The 19,001-nt window shown below is 42.9% G+C and overlaps 1 protein-coding gene across 2 annotated transcripts in view; it reads right to left on the bottom strand.

Moving 5' to 3' along the window:
- Positions 1-2,201: 2,201 nt before the first annotated feature.
- Positions 2,202-19,001, bottom strand: part of GLI1 (GLI family zinc finger 1) — a 154,236-nt gene continuing 137,436 nt past the window's right edge. The window contains exons 5-12 of one of the 2 annotated variants that reach the window (XM_060762991.2): positions 18,461-18,626; positions 18,050-18,157; positions 16,446-16,586; positions 15,039-15,188; positions 12,874-13,038; positions 12,253-12,483; positions 9,660-9,933; positions 2,202-9,248 (exon numbers count right to left, since the gene is read on the bottom strand). In XM_060762991.2, coding sequence (XP_060618974.2) covers positions 7,150-9,248; positions 9,660-9,933; positions 12,253-12,483; positions 12,874-13,038; positions 15,039-15,188; positions 16,446-16,586; positions 18,050-18,157; positions 18,461-18,626 — 3,334 coding nt within the window. In that variant the 3' untranslated portion in view covers positions 2,202-7,149. The remainder of the gene's footprint in view (positions 9,249-9,659; positions 9,934-12,252; positions 12,484-12,873; positions 13,039-15,038; positions 15,189-16,445; positions 16,587-18,049; positions 18,158-18,460; positions 18,627-19,001) is intronic. The other variant, XM_060762992.2, reaches the window with a different exon arrangement.

Here is a 19,001-nt window from a genome sequence, read left to right as displayed (position 1 = left end):
CTCCAAGGTCCTTTACCCGGCCCTCGCTCATGGTCAATCTAAGTCTGAAACGACTTGAAATCACACAACAACAACAACAACAACCCTATCTCATCAGCCAAAAGCAGGCCCACACTTTCCACTGAAATACTAATAAGTTAATATTTGTTAATATTTTTCTTAACTTTATTGTTTTAAAGTGTTTTTTGCACTACAAATAAGATATGTGTAGTGTGCATAGGAATTCATTCATGTTTTTTCAAATTATAATCCGGCCCTCCAACAGTTTGAGGGACCGTGACCTGGCCCTCTGTTTAAAAAGTTTGAGGACCCCTGCTTTAGAGGTTCAGGTTGGAGGGAGCAAAATTCCCAGGACTCATGGTTGCAGAGAAAAGCATGACACCTAGTGGACAAGACCTAAGTTTGGTGTTGATTTTGTTGTGTGCTTTGTTTCCAACTGGCAGCAACTCATAAGGTGAACCTATCATAGGATATTCTGGAACAATGAATGTGTGACTTGCCCAGGGAGTGATTTTTCATGGCTCAGTAGGGATTCGGACCTTGGTCTCCAGAGTCACAGTTCACTGCTCAAAGCATGATGCAAGTAAAGTAAAGGCAAAGGCAAAGGTTTTCCCTTGACATTAGTCGAGTCCGACTCTGGGTAGTGGTGCTCATCTCCAGTTCTAAGCCGAAGAGCTGATGTTGTCCATAGACATCTCCAAGGTCATGTGGCTGGCATGACTGCATGGAGCACCGTTACTTCCCCACTGAAGCAGTACCCATTGATCTCACATTTGCATGTTTTCGAACTGCTAGGTTAGCAGAACGTGGGGCTAACAATGGGAGCTCACTCTGTCCCACGGAGTCAAACTGCCAACCTGCCGGTCAGCAAGCTCTGCAGCTTGGCCTTTTTAGCCTGCTGCGCCACCATGGCCCCATGCAAGTAGAGGCTTAAAATTGGAAAGGAATTTGGTAACTTTCCCCAGGATTCAGATGGAGTTGCCACTTTTTTTTTCTATCAGGGTGTCTGTGAATTTCACAACTATACAATAGTCTGTAATGTTAATGGAGGATACTTTCTACCATCTAAGCACAAAGATTTAATTTTTCAAACATCTACCAACCACTGAGATGTTTTTGGATGCCCTGCAAGGGGGAAAAAGCCCTCATTGTGGTCACAAGTGTTGATTGTTTAGGATCACTAGCTTACCTCACCTCTTCTCTTTCAAAATCCACACCTGCCATTCCTTAACGTTATCTTGCATATTCTTGATTTCTTACACTCACATATGCCAAATCCTCTGAAAAAATCATTATTGCCAGAAGCTCATAAAACAATGCGCCCAAAACTAATGGAACAGGTGCCCTAGCTTTATAACAACAACAAACAAGATTCATTGGAACTTGTGTCACAAATACCATCTGCCTGTGACAAAGAACTGGTGGGATCACAAGCCTGAAAAAGTTACAGAAAATGAACATGTCAAATTACTCTGGGACTTCCGAATTCAGACTGATAAAGTTTTGGAGCACAATACTCCTGTCCTCACGATCATGGGGAAAAAACCCCCAAAGTATAGATTGTCGATGTTGCAAACCCGGGCAACAGCAGAATTGACCAGAAGCAACTAGAAAAGCTTACACAATACGAGGATTTAAAGATAGAACTGCAAAGACTGACACAAGTCAGTAAAGGTGGTCCTAGTGGTTATTGACACATTGGGTGCAGTGCCTAAAAACCTTGGCCTGCACTTAAACACAATTAGTGCTGACAAGATTACCATCTGTCAGCTGCAAAAGGCCACCCTACTCGGATCTGCATGCATTATTCGCCGATAATTTACACATTATTGGAAAGTGCATATAATAATAATAATAATAATAATAATAATAATAATAATAGAATGGATCGTTGATGTTGCAATCCCAGGCGACAGAAGGACTGAAGAGAAACAACTGGAAAAGCTGACACAATACAAGGATTTAAAGATCGAACTGCTTAGAAGCCTAGCTAGCTATATGAATCTCTTGCAACAGATACTGAAGGAACAGTTTTACCACTTTCTTTGTTTTCTTGAAGAAATACTTTAATTGTCATTTATTGCTGAGTTTTCTCTAAAAAAAAGAGAGAGAAAGATTTACAGGGTAAAAAATACTCACACATATATACTATATACAAACCATCAAAATACATGTCAACGTGATATGCCTAGAAAAAAATATTCTTTTCATTTGCTTTAATACTTTATTTTCCCCTTCCCATAGATGACAAAATCTACAGGCCCAAGGGTAGGCATTCGTTTGGCTTCCAGACTAAAATATAAAAGAAAGATACAAAACAAAAGCTAACATGGATGAAAAGGCATATTCTTTGGTTTCTTATGTTTAACTTAAGGGCTTTTTTTTCCTAGAAGGAAGAAGATGCTTAGGTGCAAGGCATTGGGATAAGTACCTGAAGGAGACAAGGGGAAAGGCAAAGGTGCTGCTTGCTCAGTGGTAGGGGTTGTAGTGCTATGGCAAAGTGTCTGTTTCTCATTTGGAAAGGTTCTCTGAGTTGAGTCCCCGTAATCTCAAAATAGGGCTGGAAAAATAGTCCTATGAAGCCTAGAAAGCTGCTGCATTTGAGTATCAACATACAAACCTAGAGTCACTGGAAGTAAAGCTAGAGAATATTGTGTCAGGTAGTTTTTCTGGGTTCTGTTGTATGCAGAATTACTTTTTCACCTTGCAGAAAGGTACAAAGGTTCAAAGTTTGGATTCAAACAATGGCCAGCACCCTGTTAGTGATATACGCACATACAAGTCATACTGCGCACGTGGAATGAATTGTTTCACACAGCAGAAGTATTCTGCTAACAGTGGCAAAAACGTCTGTTGTGTATACAGCATAACTTTGCATTGTAATTGTGAATTGTGCAATGGGGTTGTGAAATCATATAATGCCGTTATTCTGAATGGGGGTTGTGCAGTGATGGCATAAAACATCTCTTTGCGGAGATGCTTGAACTACGGTGAAGGGATGGTGTATTGGAGCTAACAGGTATAACAGAGCTCAAAATGGTTTGACAAAAGCTTCACTGATTGTGGAATGTGGTTTTTTCTGGCCCCTTCTACACTGCCATATAATCCAGATTATCAAAGCAGATTATCAAAGATTATCCACTTTGAATGGAGCCCCCGGTGGCGCAGTGGGTTAAAGCCCTGTGCCGGCAGAACTGAAGAACGACAGGTCGCAGGTTCAAATCCGGGGAGAGGTGGATGAGCTCCCTCTATCAGCTCCAGCTCCTCATGCGGGGACATGCGAGAAGCCTCCCACAAGGATGATAAAAACATCAAAAATCATCCTGGCATCCCCTGGACAACGTCCTTGCAGATGGCCAATTCTCTCACAACAGGAGCAACTCCTGACACGACAAAAAAATCCACTTTGAATTGGATTAAATGAGTCTATACTGCCATATAAACCAGTTCAAAGTAGATAATCCGGACTGTATATGGCAACGTAGAAGGGGCCTCTATTGTCTCAAAATTATTGCTGGTTTTCATACCAAAACGACACACACAATCTGCCTATAAAGACCTGCTCCTAGGCATTTCACTCTATGCATTTGAAGAAGTAGGCTCAGTCTATGAAAGTTGACTTCTAACTTTGTTCTGTCAATTAGTTTCAAAAGTGTTGATCTTTCAAACTAATACAGTTATGTATTTGAAGACTACCAAAACCTGTTCAACAGAGGTGACAGGGATGAGTGTTCACACTACGGGGAATGGTCTGTCCTATACACCACTGGTGAGTGTCTGACTCATGCTCCCCTAATGTTTGTCTCAAACCTGAAAGCTCTAAAACCCTGCCTTGGGCTTTTTGCCCAACCCCACTATGTTTGTTAGAAAACCTCCCAATTCTTCTCTCAACACTTTTGTTCTCATCGCAGAAGTATATAAGTGGCCCACAATATTGCTCTGCGATTTGGGACTGAGAAATCCAGTTCCCAGCCAGAATTCAAGAGGAAACTGGTAGAATGCACATGTTATACACAGAAAGCCTAAAATTAATCCATGGCATCTCCATCGAGAAGTCTCTCTTATAGCTGGGACAAGACTCAGAGTGAGACCATTGGGCAGCCATTCATTCAGAGTAGACAACAAGGTCTTACCTGATGTAAGACTACATCAAAATCTGGATGCAAGAAAAATAGTTTGCCTATTTATGGGACACGGTCCCTGCCAAGGGCCACTGAAATGGTGCTGTCTGTATTTCTGTTTCTCTGCCTTTGAGACCAAGTGTTGGCAGGATTGAGAAGCAGGTATAAAACTGCCAGGCTAGACTGCAATCTGGAGAACTTTGTAAACCTTTAAATCTTCCAAATGCTGTGAAGGAAATGGTAACAACAGCTCCTTCCAGTCACCTTCCCTGGCCTTGTTGTTCATACACCATCCTTTCCAATGTAGTAGGATCTGATGATGACACTAAGAGGTGGGTGGAATATGACACCATTTAAGTGACTGACAGGAGAAGCTGTGCCCACGGACCTTCTTGTCACACTGGCATATCCTGGGAAGGCTCTTTACAACTCTGGCCTTTCACAGCGTGTCCCAGCAGTCTTAATCCACCACTGCTTTTCAACAGCATCCCTGATTCAAAAACATTAGAGGGAGAGCATGAGTTTGGGGAATATGCTCTAAAAGCACTTTTCTTTTGGTAGACTTGACAGAACCATTTTTTTTCATAATTAAGTCCCAGTTCACACATTAATGGCAATCCTTCAACCAATGCAACACTACGCCTTTGTGAGTCTGTGTGTTTCTATGTGTCAATCACAAATCTAGCTCCTCCATGTTTGCATATTGCAATCAGTTTACACATGATGGTGGTTATCAGCAAAGTAATCAAGTGATGCTCATGCCAAGGTAAACCAACCCTAATCGATCTGGGGTCAAGGAGGAACTTTCTTCTCAGCTAGGTCGTTTACAGTACTGGGGAGGAACACATTTTGGAGTCTGTTGCTTCTAATAAGTTAGGTTAACTTTCTGACTTATTGGCAGGTATTTGGTCTAAGGCACTATACTGTTTTGTGTTATATTGTTCTTCCTTTTATCACTACAGAAGCAACTTGCAGTTTCTCAAGTTGCTCCTGACACCCACAGAAAAAAAACTTATAGTGCAAATGTGTTGCTATGTAACAGGCTACTGTGTCTTGTAAATCTTCCATCCTTGAATACTATCTGATCAACTAAATGAATGCTTTGATGTATTAATTTATAGTAAACCCACATTACTCATTACTGGATAGGGACCTACAGCCATTCCCAGCTCTCTAACAATTGCAGTGTGTGAGATTTGTGTGTGTGAACATGTCTATGTGACATGTCCATTTTGTTACCTTTAGTTGAACATGTAAATCATCTTGGCCCCAAGCCAATAAAGATGCACACAGGGGTATCCCATAGATACAGAGTTATGGGTGTAAATTCCATGTACATTCCTACGTGTGGCAAAAAAAAAAAAGCTGGAGTTGAACATTTATATGAATATTAAAATATATATATATAAGGTGTGGAATGATCCTTTGGTGCTGCTTGGTCAAATGCTGCACTCTTGCTTGCACAGCGAGCAAGGGCGATCCTACCAATAGGCTGAGTACCTTACATGGCAGATATGGCAGGAGAAGGTGCAACAGCAAGATGTTGGTAGGCAGAGCTCAATGTGATACATGGGCTGTGAAATTGTTCATTATTTGCAGGGGAAAACACTTGTCCATCATCATGCTTGAAGTGTGGCTGGAATACTGTTGATGTACTATGTCAACATGACAACATTAGCATGGTCAACAGCAATAGGAAGGAAATGATTACAGGCATGGTGGCAATCAAGGAGGACAGGCATTAGAGAAGCAGGTTACTCAGTGGTGGAAGATTATGTCTGTCTTCCCACACTCATGCTACATAACTCTTGAAAAAGTGCAGCTGTTTGGGTAGTGCACCAACTGTTTTCCAGCTCAGCTGTCAGTCTGCTTCACTTTTGTGTATAGAATGGCGAAGAGATAACTTTGCATCAGACAGAAACAATATTGGACTCATTTTGACTGCAAGCATGACCAGTCCTTGCTGTCAGGGGTATGTTTGGAAGAGGTATTTTTGGAAACTTTGGCAGGTAGTAGTTGCCAGGGCAAGGGTTCTGGCAGGATAATAGATCCTACCCTTAACTTATTGCAGGCTTTGTCTAATGGCAAGAAAGGCAGGATGAAAGCTAAGGACAAGAATCCTCATTGAGAGGGTTGCTTAGGAGACTAGGACTAACTTTGCCAGCTAAGCTTCAGACAAGATGGAAGCTTTGGAGGCTAAGAAACCAGAAGTCCAAATGGGTCTGAAAGGTATCTACTATGTGCAAAGAAGGACTTAACTGTATTACAGATGCTTGGAGCAGCAATGGCCTCCACAGGTAGTGAAGCCAGGGCCGATTCTAGGATGCTATTTTCTCTCCATTCGAGTGTCTCAGTCTGCTCATTTTCAGGAAAGATCCACCAAAAGTAGGAATATTCCTGCCAGTCCAGGGCTTACAGATCTTTCCTGAAAAATTCCTAGTGAAGTTTGCAATTTACTTGCAAGTCTTGCTTCTGCAAGCATTCCTCTTAGGAGTGGCAGAATTTATGGCAGGATGAGCCCTAGGGACACAGTCATGTTAACACAGAAGGTGTACAGACATTATCTTGCCCTCCTAAAATATAGGGCATTCTGAAGAAGAGGCACTTATGTTGAATAGCCTATTATTCAAGAATACTGGCTTCACTGGGTAAGGCAGGATGGTGGGGAGCAGTAGGCTGGGGATGCTGGAAGAGAACAGATAAAGTTAGGAGTGTGGTATAAATCCACATATTTCCCCACAGATTACCATCTTTCAATCAGCTCCATTTCATGGGTATTGCTCAATAACTAAGACCCTCCCAGCTTCTTCCATGGGTCTGAGGCTAAATGGCAAATATAACTGCGTACCATGGACATAACTAGTCAGACTCTCTCTCACTGCAGAGCTCCTTTCCCCAACCTTAAGTCATGAAGTCCAGCCCAGCAGGAGGTACTGTTGCTTCTTCTTATGGTCAGCCTGGTTCTGACACATAACGCTTCTGTACCTCCTTCCCACTCTTCATGATAAAATCCATAAGCCCAACTGTACTAGGAAAGAGTGTTCAGAAACTGGTTCTCCCCTGCCAGTGAGTTCAGCATGGAGCTCATATCCCCCACTGCCATATTTGCAGGGCCACCAGGTGGCGAAGTGGGACTGAGGGCTTCCGTGTCATCAAGAATGGCTGTGAAGTCCAAATGAGTGTTCTCCAAGTCCAGGGTATCCAAGCTGTTGGACACTTGCTCTTCTGGCAGATAAGAGAAAGAGTCTGATTTGAGGACTTCCAGCCCATGGGTGTATGGCCCACCTGGATCCTCAGCCACACAACTGGGAGGCTGATGATGCCGCTGGTGGGCATTCATCAGCTTGGGCCCAACCGCTTTGCCCAACTGCGTGTGCATTGGGCCAGAAAATCCAGCTTCCTCTGGGCTCTGGAGAGGGGGTAAGCGCATCATCCGGTGGGGGCCACCATCGTTGTGGGGTTCATAAGAAAGGTTTGCTTGATAGTTCAAACTGTTTTGCCGACTCAGTGGCTTGGGTCCACCAGGTGGATGTGGGACCATCCCTGGACTATAACACTGGCTACTAGAGGTTGAAAGTGCTTTGTTATCCATTGCTTGTGGAGGCCTGGCAGGGTAGGCTGGATACTTGGATACAGAGTAAGACTCATGTGGCGGACACTGGCCACTCTCTATGCCATCCATTCCCACCATTGTATTGCTGCCCTGCTGCTCCCCCCACATCAGGGCTTGTTGTGACTGCACATAACTACGCACCATCATCTCCTTGACTTGTAGCATTGGGGTCTGGGATCTCTGGCCAGGAGGATGACTCATGCCAAAGCAAGTGCCTGGTTGACTCTCTGGTTGATATCCAGCACCTCCAGCTCCTCCTCCTCCACAAGCAGGTTGAGGCTGACTGTAGGGCATCTGTTTCATACCCTGACAAGAGGAAAGATTTGGAGCAGTTGATTGGAACTGCTGCTCAGCTTTAATGTGAGGTTGACCAAGCTGGAAAGTTCCATGTTGGCCCTCAATGGCAGGCTCCACTCCCATGTGCTTGGTACCAGGGACTGGGTATTGGACTGAGTGGCACTGGCTCATGCCAGCAGTTGCAGTGGGATTCATCCCTGAGCCATCACTCTCCCATTGGCGCGTTGGGTTGAGAGACATATTCATCTGGCATTGGGACTGAATGTAATCTGACTGCTCAAAGCCACCCTCTATTTGCTCATGAGCTGCTGGACTGACCTGCAAGTCACCTATTGCCCTGAGTGAGCCACGATGGGCTGCATTGCCCTGTAGCTCCATGCTCATGGTTTGGCACGAATAGTTCTGGTCCTGATATCCAAGATAAGGTTCCATCTCCAATAGTTCTTGCTCTGCAACTGGACCAGCACTCTCTATGGCTGCGGTTTCCAAAAAGACATTTTCGCTGATGCTTGGGGGCCGTGGTGAAAAGAGATGGCGCTGCAGATTGGCATCCGAGCCCCCTATCATTTGCCCGTTGGCTCTGCTGATGCCTGTTGGGCTCATGTTACTTAGGCTTTTGAAACGCTGCACCCTGGGAACCGGATGGACTTCACCCACTGTCTGGGCAGGATCACTGGCTCGCCGGGCATTTTGGCTCATTGCCAGGTGGGGATGGAGGAGACCAGTGCTGTAACTATGGTACTCATTGGCACTATGCCTACGCATGAAAGGAGGCAGGCCTGAGCCTGGGTAAGCTCCCATGAGGCTGGCCTGAGCTGCCCTCTCCATATTGGGTAGTGGAGTTGGAGGTGGTCCTCCTGTTGCTGCAGCATATTTGGCCTTGAGACGGTATTGTTGGGCTGGGGTCAAGGGTCCCAGCCCTGGAAGACCCCCACAGTGGCTGGCTTCGCTGGAGCGCCTTGAGGCATCAGGAGAGATGGGATCATATGCCTCAGGTGGGCCCAACCCATTAGGGGCGCCTCCTGCTGGCAGATATGGTGATACCATGGAGGAGCGACGGCTGACGGTGTAAGCGGAACTGACGGTACTGGTGGTACTCCCACGGCGTTCACCTGCCAAGGGTAGGGAGGGCAAATCACTGGATGACAGCTCCATGATGCGTCGGTGGGAGACAGCAGAGGGTGGCCCACACAAGCCAGGCATCTCTCTTGCAGAGCCTGCAAAGAAACAGAACAGCTGACTAAAAGGAAAGGTAAAGTAACCAACTAGTAATAAGCAAAATTTACAGCCACGGGATGGCCTACAAATGCGAGATCTCCCAGATCCATGGTTTTCAACTGCCCTGTTCAGACCTTGCAGACTCTATGGAGTCTATCTATCTGTAATCCTCTTTTCCCACTGCCTTCCATTTCACGAAAGAGTAAATTTTTCATTGGGCCAGATTGTGTCATCCACAATGGCACTACTTTAAGGATTCTCATTCAGAGAATCTACCAGCCAGCACAGCCAGCATTGACAATGGAATTCTGGGAATTGCATCCCCAAAAGCAACTTCTCCAAACTCTGCTCAGACCTCAACCATCACCATTCTTTGAGGTCTGAGTCTTCACCTACCATTCCCTACTTACCTGTTCCCGAGATAGAGGGCAGCTTGACACCCTTTGCGGAGAGCGGCTTGCGCAAATGCTTGAGCTTGTCAATGCGCAGGTTCTCTAGCCTGTGTAACGCCGACATCCCAGAGTTACTCATGGGCTCCGACGGCTCCTCCAGTGCTGAAAGGTCCTCTAAACTGCCGCCTGTATTTGCATTCATCTCCACGCCACTATCGTTGTTATTAGCACTGCCCAAAGGTGAGCGTTCGCTGCTGCAGGAGGACTGGCCCCCAGGGCTGGGCTGTGGTTTCTGGGAGGAGAGGGAGGGAAACACAGCCCAAGTCATCCTGACAACTCAGCATGGCATTCCCTGCAAAATTACTTCAAGTGCCTTCTTAAAATATGCATTGGGGGAAAGCCAAAAACTTGTGGGAAAGGAAAGGTATTTTGAAAAGCGCCCCTGACTTCTATTTGTAGCTTATTCAACATAATCTAATTAATCTATTGGATGGTTTTTAACTGAGGAAGGGAAATTGGATTCAGCAGGGTGCCATGAACAAAAGCATATATTTTCAATGCTCAAGGCAGAGTAATTTCCCATACAAAGATGTATCTAGGAATTCTTTGAATGTCTACAATAGGCATTACAGGAGATGATGTGCTATATTCCAAGATGATACTCTAGATTAACTATCATCCCGTCTTCATCAAGACATTTCAGTTGTGTGTGTGTGTATGCTAATGATTCCTACTAATGAATTATCAATTTATAATAATAATAATAATAATAATAATAATAATAATAATAATAATGAATTCCCATTAAATTAAATGAATTCAAATCAAACTGAAAGACCAGGTTTCCTTAAAGGAGAAATGCAGCCAAACTGGTAGAAAAACAATGCAACCTATTTTTCATCTCTAACAGCCATGTTGGGGATAACTATTTCTTCAAGAGCAAGGGACAGGGAAGTGCTAAAACACTGCAATCTTGATCTTTATCAGACCCTGACAGCCACTATTTAACAAGCAAAACAGCAGATGTATTAAATGAAACCAAATCCTTAGCATATTGTGTAGTCTGACCCCAAACCAGTCCCAATTACAGCCATATCCTTCATTTAAAACCATTCTATTCTGTTCTCTTTTCGTTTGATCACAAGATTTGGAAATAACAACCTTCTTAAGCCTCCACTAGTTACTTATATAATTGCTTACTGTATTGTATGTGTGTCTTGGTTTGCAATTTTACCTAACCTCTTTGTTGTGGGAGGGGTTGCAGACCATGTGATCAGAACCAGGCATGTTCAGACTCAGACTCCATTTTAGTTTGTACAAGTCATTAGACTCTTAGCGAGACTAGAAGCCATTTGTATGCTTTAGAAGACTGCAGGAACAATTCAGTTTAGACTTCAGTAAGATGTATGCTTAGAGACTAAACAGAGAGATGTTTTGGACTATGGCCTATTGTTTCTAAGGGACATGACCTGTGTTACCTACACAGAGAAACTACTTAAATTCCTATTGTAACTGGATCATCAAACAAAGTGCCTGTATGCTGTATACATGAAGTTTTGTGAGTAAACCAACTCAGTATTGTCGAAGGCTTTCATGCCAGAATCACTGGGTTGTTGTAGGGTTTTTTGGCCTATATGGCCATGTTCTAGAGGCATTCCCTCCTGATGTTTCACCTGCATCTATGGCAAGCATCCTCAGAATAGTCACCTCACTACCTCTGAGGATGCTTGCCATAGATGCAGGTGAAACGTCAGGAGAGAATACCTCTAGAACATGGCCATATAGCCCAAAAAAACCTACAACAACCCATAAAACAACTCTATTACTTTTTTTAAAAAGACTGTTTATTTTGTCTCTTGAAAACATGATTTAAAGACAAATATGTTTTAAGGGAGTGTAAATGTTTTTTGGGCAACTAAAGGAACACTTCTGAAACTCTGCTGTATATATTTCCAAACCATTTGACCAGTGGTTTTCCAAAAACGGTTATGAATCCCATTTCCCAAATGGTTCTGGAGATTCACATTTTCCAAAAGAGGAGCAGTTCACACATAGGAAAGTGAAACACGTGTGTGAAAAAAAACATATGCACTGTGTGCATTTACATATATACATATATAAATGTGTGTCGTGTAAAGGAGGAGTGGGGGAGGAAAAGGAGGAGGAAGAGGAGGAGTAGAAAACAACTAAAATTTCTGTGCCAAAGCTATTCCTATTCTGTGCTAAGAAAACCTGGAATCTGTGCAATTTGATCAGTAGGGGAAAAATTGCACTTTAGGGGGAAAGATCAGTCATTATTTGCTCTATTTGCTCTGGTTCTTCACCACAAGGGACGTGCAAATTGTTATGCTAGACATTACAGTTAAATATTCTTGATTACTATAAATCTTACTCCGACACCCTTGACTTTTTGCAATCCCATGCCACCATTTGCTGTTCTGGCTTTAGAGCAGCATTGGACACATCTATTAAGACCATATTTGTGACCTAAATATTTCTATAGAATGACTTTACCCACCCTCCAAGCTGATTTCCATTTCCGAAAATTATTATAAGCAGTAATTTGGCACTAGAAGACACCCCACTCCTATCTCCATTCTGGGCTGCTTACCAAATTTGAGTCAGGCACCATAAGTTTGCTTTCTTCCTTCCTGCCCTCGGTATCCCTTTCTTGTTTCAGGTCACCATGGAGGGCCAGTGTCCGGCTGGTGGGCATGGTGTCTCCACGGTGCTTCTTGGTGACGTGAGCATCTGGTCCATGAACCGTCTTAACGTGTTTGCGCAGCGAACTGGGGTCGGTGTAGCGCTTGGTGCAGCCTGGGATCTTACAGACATAGGGTTTCTGGCAGAACACAAACAGATTATTAAGCTACTACACCATGGTGCTTTCAGAGCACAGAATGATGCCCCTCACTACTTTTGGTCATAACAACTTTAGAGAGAACTTTAGGTAACACCACATCACAAGGATAGGGAGAATCACCATTTTGAAGTGAGGCTATTTTGGGGTTGACCTCACTGTTTACCTGCCCAGTTTTTTGATGTGGTAAGCCTTCAAGCTGTTTCCAACTTACTATGACCTAATCGTGGGTTTGGGGGGGGGGGGGATCTGAGTGTGTGTGAAATTCCCAGAGTGATCCAGTAAGTTCCCATAGCCAAATAAGGAATCAAACCCTGGTATCAAGAGTCCCAGACCTATGCTCAAGCCACCACGCTGGAGTCCTGTCCATACCTCGTTGGAGTGTGTCCGGTTCTGGTGCTTGGCCCGATCTGAGGCGTTGGAGAAAGCCTTATTGCAACCTTCATGCTCACAGACATATGGTTTCTCACCCGTATGGGAACGCAGGTGGGTCTTGAGGTTTTCCAGCCGTGAGTAGGCTTTATTGCAGCCTTCAAACTGTAAGGCAGTGGAGAAAGGTATATGACATTTTGCAGGATCATCTTAAAGCCTGCCTTCCTTCCTTCCTTCCTTCCTTCCTTCCTTCCTTCCTTCCTTCCTTCCTTCCTTCCTTCCTTCCTTCCTGTCTCTAACTTCCTTCATACAGACACACACATGTGCCTTCTTTCCAGGAGAATATGGAGGGCTGAGTGTAATGTGAACTACAAGGCAAGTCATAACTGTCACTCTTTAAAAATTATGTAGAAGATTTTTTTGGCCAAGAGGGTGGTAACAAATGCTGCACTGTTTTTATGGCACAATCTACGTAGCAGCATATGCTACTAAAAACTACCAAGGAACTAAGTAGTACTTTGTGACAGATTCACCTATATCACGAGATGCCTGAGTTAGTCAAGAGTGGTATTCCTGTGGGGCTTTATTTATTTACAGTACTTATATCTTGCCCTTCTCACCCTGATGGGGACTCAGGGTGGATCACAAAACACATATATAGCAAATATTCAATGCTGATTGTACAATGACAAGACAGACAACAGATAGAGGTATGTGTGTATGTATGTGTACACACACACACACACACACACACACACACACACACACACAGGCTTTCCCCCATCTTTTAGCATCTTTGGAGGCTGTACTCTGTTTCGGCCACAGGGGGTGCTGTTGTTCCATCTTTTTGCCTAAGAGCTTTCTTTGTTCGTAAACTTTTCTTCTGAATGCCATACCTAAAATACCTCCCTGTTTAATGCAGTTCCTTTTCATCTACCCACATTTTGATCTGCTAGGTGGATGGGGAACTGGACTGAAGGTCAGGAGCTCAACCTGACCCGGCTTCAAACTGCCAATTTTTCGATTGGCAAGATTTACTGCAGCTGAAGCTGGTGATTTTATTTATTTATTTATTTACTGTATTTGTATACCGCCTTTCTCAGCCAATTGGCGACTCAAAGCGGTTTCCAACAAATCAGTATACATAAAACAGAATATAGATAAAAAAACATTAAACAGTATAAGACATCACAAAAGCAATAAAAACAACATCATTAGCGTCTCATTATGATGGTTAACCTGCTGTGCTAAAGCCAGTCCTTTACTAACAACTTAGTAAAGAGGATTTCGGCACAAGCGTTTTTTTCTGTTAAAGTCAAGAATGCCTACAGCATCCATACACCTCTCACAAATTCTGCATCAAAACTGACATAATTTTGCATCTAGGAAAGCAGAATTCTGCAATCTGCCATTTTATAAGCATATCTCCATTTTCAAAACATATCTTCTTAAGTTGTGATCAGAGGTAAAGATCTAAATATTGCGTTGAACAGTGTCATCACTGTCCACTGTTTGGTTCTTCTCTTGGCTCCTACAAGATTGTTAATTACTACTCAAATGTTTAAAAGCCTTCGTCTATTATTTCAAGGGCCAGATAGCTGCTCTTCTATTTTTGAAAAGAACAAGAAAACAAGCTATGATATCCATTAGATGTTTTCTGTATACTGGATCAGATTCTATGCTTGTCCAGTGTTACAACAGAATATGTAGGGACCTTGATTTACATGCTGCAATAATAGGAGAAACCATACCACCAAAATTCACATATCCTTGATATCTATGATATAAGATATTTGAAAACCTTATCACACCAGTGCTCGGGTCATGGCCAGCTCGCACGCCATTTGGTGCACATACAGACCTTTTATGCTTTCCGTGTGATAACATGTGCTGAAGGGTTTTTCTGAGCATGCCCAGAATGAGAACTCAGGACAGTGGCTCTCAACCTTTGATTCTCCAAATGTTTTGGACTCCATCTTCCAGAAGCCTTGGAAGATGGAGTGATTTAGGCCAATAAAAATCCCAAACATCTAGTGAACCCAAAGTTGAGAATCACTGGCTCAGAGTGACATACTCGTATTGTGCTGTTTGTCCTTAGTCAACCTCTCAGATGCTCTAGATAGATCCAAAGCCCAGAGAGCTCTTTGTTTCAGTGGCCAACTTACTGTACACTTGTGGGGCTTTTCTCCTGTGTGGCGCCTCATGTGGACAACCAGCATGTACTGAGCCTTGAAGGGGCGTTGCTCCCGTGAGCAGTCTCTCCAGTGGCACACAAATTCCTTCTTCTCCCCATGAATGTGTTCATTATTAATGTGCTGCAGGGTCAGAGGAGAGAAACAGCACTGAGAATGGAGGTCAGTAGAAGAAGCCATTTGGGGATTCATTCTTTGCACAGATGAGAGTAAACTGTCACAATTCTAGTGTCCGCTAAAAGAGGAACATGTTACGTACACATACAAATCCTGATTTGGTTTTTGCACTCAAGAACAAATCATTTCAAATGTGTTTTCCCTGCAGGTCATTATGAGAATTAATTGTGCATTTTTCTATGAATTTTCACTTTTGGACTTTCCTTGCAACAAAACAGTGTATGGTATATACTCGAGTATAAGCTGACCCAAATATAATCAGAGGCACTTAATTTTACCTCAGAAAACTGGGAAATTGTATTGACTTGAGTATAAGCCGAGGGTAGGAAAAGCAGCAGATACTGGTAAATTTCAAAATAAAAATAGATACTAAGAAAATTAAATTAATTGAAGCATCAGTAGGTTAAATGTTATTGAATATTTACATTAAACTGTAATTTAAGATAAGACTGTCCAGTTCTGATTAAACCATTATTCTAACCTTCTTCAATGTCAATGTGCTTACGTATCTTTCCAATAATAATAAAGACAGTAAAATAATAAATGTAATAAAAATAATAGTAGAGTAGAATAATGGAAATATAATAATAACAGTAATAAGAGTAAAATAATAAATGTAATAATAATAAACAAAGAAAAATAATGTAATAATAATAATAAATAGAGTCAAATAATAAATGTAATAAAAATAATAGTAATAACAGAGTAAAATAATAAATAACCTTGACTCAAGTATAAGCCAGGGGGATGGTCAGCCGAAAAAAGGGTTGAAAAATTCAGCTTATACTCGAGTATATATGGTATTTTGTACTGGCAATGGTTTTACATACAAAAATGTGCATTAAAAAAATCCCAAAGTATGAAAAATTACTTGAGAGTGAAAAGAATGTCATGGCAGTTGACCATTTTCTCAACAGAACTTTTCAACACATTGAGATACTTGAGGTTGGGAAAATTTGTAGTCTTCTTTGCACCTCTAGTATTAATGTCTGTGAAAAGAAATAGCCTTTTGAATGTAAGGAGCTACCACCACAAAGTGTCATTGTTCCTCATGGTTCTGATTCTTATCCACTCTATCTTGGTAAAGCATTCTCAAGAATAAGCAAGCATCGCATTGAGATATATAGTTTGCATGGCTTATCAGTACACTGGATATGGCAAGTTCCAGTCAATCTGAATAACGTAAGGTGATCCATCACTCACGTGCACCAGCTGTTCTTGGGTGTCGAACTCTTTGGAGCACCCTTCCCAGTGGCAATTGGTCTCATACACTGCTTCAGCTTCCACTTTCCCGTCTTCCTTCTCCAATTCATCCCGAGCATCCAGCATGCCAAGCAAAGGATCCTGGGATGGAGATGAGATATGAAGCATGTTTAGAAAGTTCTTGGGAGAAAAGGCTAAATTTCCCAGCCCTGAGATTCCCAGTACAATCCAGGGGAGGTAGCTGTGAGTATGCTTCTTCACAGGGAGAGTTCCACAGATAAGTGTGTTGGCTCCTCATTCCGAAACACCCATTACACTATGTAACAAAATTTGATTTTTTTCTGTTCCTAATTTGAAAGTGTTATTCCTGTTTAATTGTGTGGTCCTTACAGTAGAATCTCGCTTATCCAGCATAAACAGGCTGGCAGAACATTAGATAAGCGAAAATGTTGGATAATAATTAAGGAAAAGCCTATTAAATGTCAAAATTATGTTATGATTTTACAAATTAAGAACCAAAACATCATGTTTTACAACAAATTGACAGGAAAAGCAGTTCAATACACTGTAAAGTTATGCAGCAATTACTGTATATACAAATTTAGCAACAAAACATCGCAATGTATTGAAACAGCTGTGGATCCAGGCGGGAGGCAGACTGGACCCACATACAGAATGTTGGATGAGCGAAGGTTGGATAAGCGAGGCTCTACTGTACTTTGAAAGTATTTGTTATACTCCAGAAACTTCATTTTTGTGGCTGCCACAAACTATGTTGAATTGGTTGAGATAGTCATTGAAAAACTATAGCAAAATGAATTGCAGGATGTCCCACAAAAACAAAGTTTTGGCAATGTATTGTCGAAGGCTTTCATGGCTGGAATCACTGGGTTGTTGTAGGTTTTTTCGGGCTATATGGCCATGGTCTAGAGGCATTCTCTCCTGACGTTTTGCCTGCATCTATGGCAAGCAACCTCACTATCTCTGAGGATGCTTGCCATAGATGCAGGCAAAACGTCAGGAGAATATGCCTCTAGACCATGGCCATATAGCCCGAAAAAACCTACAAAGTTTTGGCAATTTAATAAATATTTTCCATGTTTTTATGATAGGACCAATTAAGAAATGATATTTATAATTCAGGAACAAAAACTCTGTTACATACATAAAGTTATCCTTCACCATTTGCTATGTAGATGGGAGCTGCTGTTCTACAACCCTGGAAGAGTTACAAGTCAAGGGGCTTGGTGATGCCCATGAGTCTCCTTCACTCTCTCATCGGCTCTCCACTATAATCTTCAGGCAGAGGGTGAAGCCATAGATCTGCTTAAGATGATGTTTTACATGTAAAAGCTCCTATTTTGCAGCACCTCCAGGCATCTCAGGTGGAAAAGTGGGAAAGGAAGGACTTTTGTGTGAGATCCTAGAGGAGGCCGCCATGCAGGGATTGATCTGACTTGGGAGTTATGTGATTTCATGTATGTGTTAGTTCATGACAAAGGCTCTTCTGCTCTCAATGGACCCATCCAATCTTTTCTACAGGGCTATATGTTAGGGAGAAGGGGAACTTGTGTGGGTAGCACGCTACATTGGCCTGGTGTTACCTGTGTCCCTGTAGAGGCTGGGCTGGAAATGTCCCCCTCCGAGCACTCCTCCAGGCACTTGGTGCTCAGGGCATCCAGAGGGCTGCCCAGGCTGGGCTCTGACTTCAGCTGTGGGAGAGAGATGGCAAGAGCTCCAGGTGATGGGGCCCTCTTCAACTAAAGCCCCATACCCACATGAAGCCCTTCTCCCTCATGTCATGGCCATTCCCACCACCACCTTTTCTCCCCCAAACTGATGGAGGCAATCACTCTAGGGGCCTGCTGAGAGTACTAAGGCACCCTTGGGTTTTATATCTGGGGAAAGGAGTTTGTGAAATCATTTGCTTGTTTTCCTCCATGCCAAGGGTATTTATGTGCTTCCAAGAGTGACATGTTGAGAAGGGGAGGATGGTGGAGTTGGTAACCACTCACCTGGCAGTGCTTCAGCATCCCACGGGGTGGCGGCATATGGTGCATCATCCCTGGCCGACTGGGCATGTGTTCATGAGAGCTGCAAGGGAGCATTGCTGGATTGTGGCCAAACGACACTCCCTGAGATTTCTGGTGGCCCATGGGGCTCTGGTATCCAAGGGAAGGGCTGGACGAGATGATAGAAGAAAGCACGAAGCGTGCACATCAGTAGCATTTACATATTGAATTTTCGTAACAAGTATTTGCACAATATCAGTGGTGTGCTAGTTTGCCATCTGTTCCAAAGGGGACAGCAAAAGAGATACAACTTCCTGAGAATATCAATTCCCTTTCTTGATTTCTTCAAACACAAAAAGTTAAAAGCATGTTTTTAGTCCTTATACTTGAGACAAATGGGCAGCACCTTTGTGATAATGTACTTTCTTGGGATTTGGCCAAGACAGCTGAGGGGTATAGCCTTCCCTCCAAGTAAACGAAAGATTCAGGATGTGTTAAGTTACATTTATTGGAGGCCAGCATTACAAAGGAGTAACAGAGATCA

Source organism: Anolis sagrei, chromosome 2 (assembly GCF_037176765.1).
Source record: "Anolis sagrei isolate rAnoSag1 chromosome 2, rAnoSag1.mat, whole genome shotgun sequence".
Classification (NCBI taxonomy): domain Eukaryota; kingdom Metazoa; phylum Chordata; class Lepidosauria; order Squamata; family Dactyloidae; genus Anolis; species Anolis sagrei.
The sequence above is the reverse complement of the archived record's forward strand: the minus strand, read 5'-3'. Positions and strand labels throughout refer to the sequence as shown.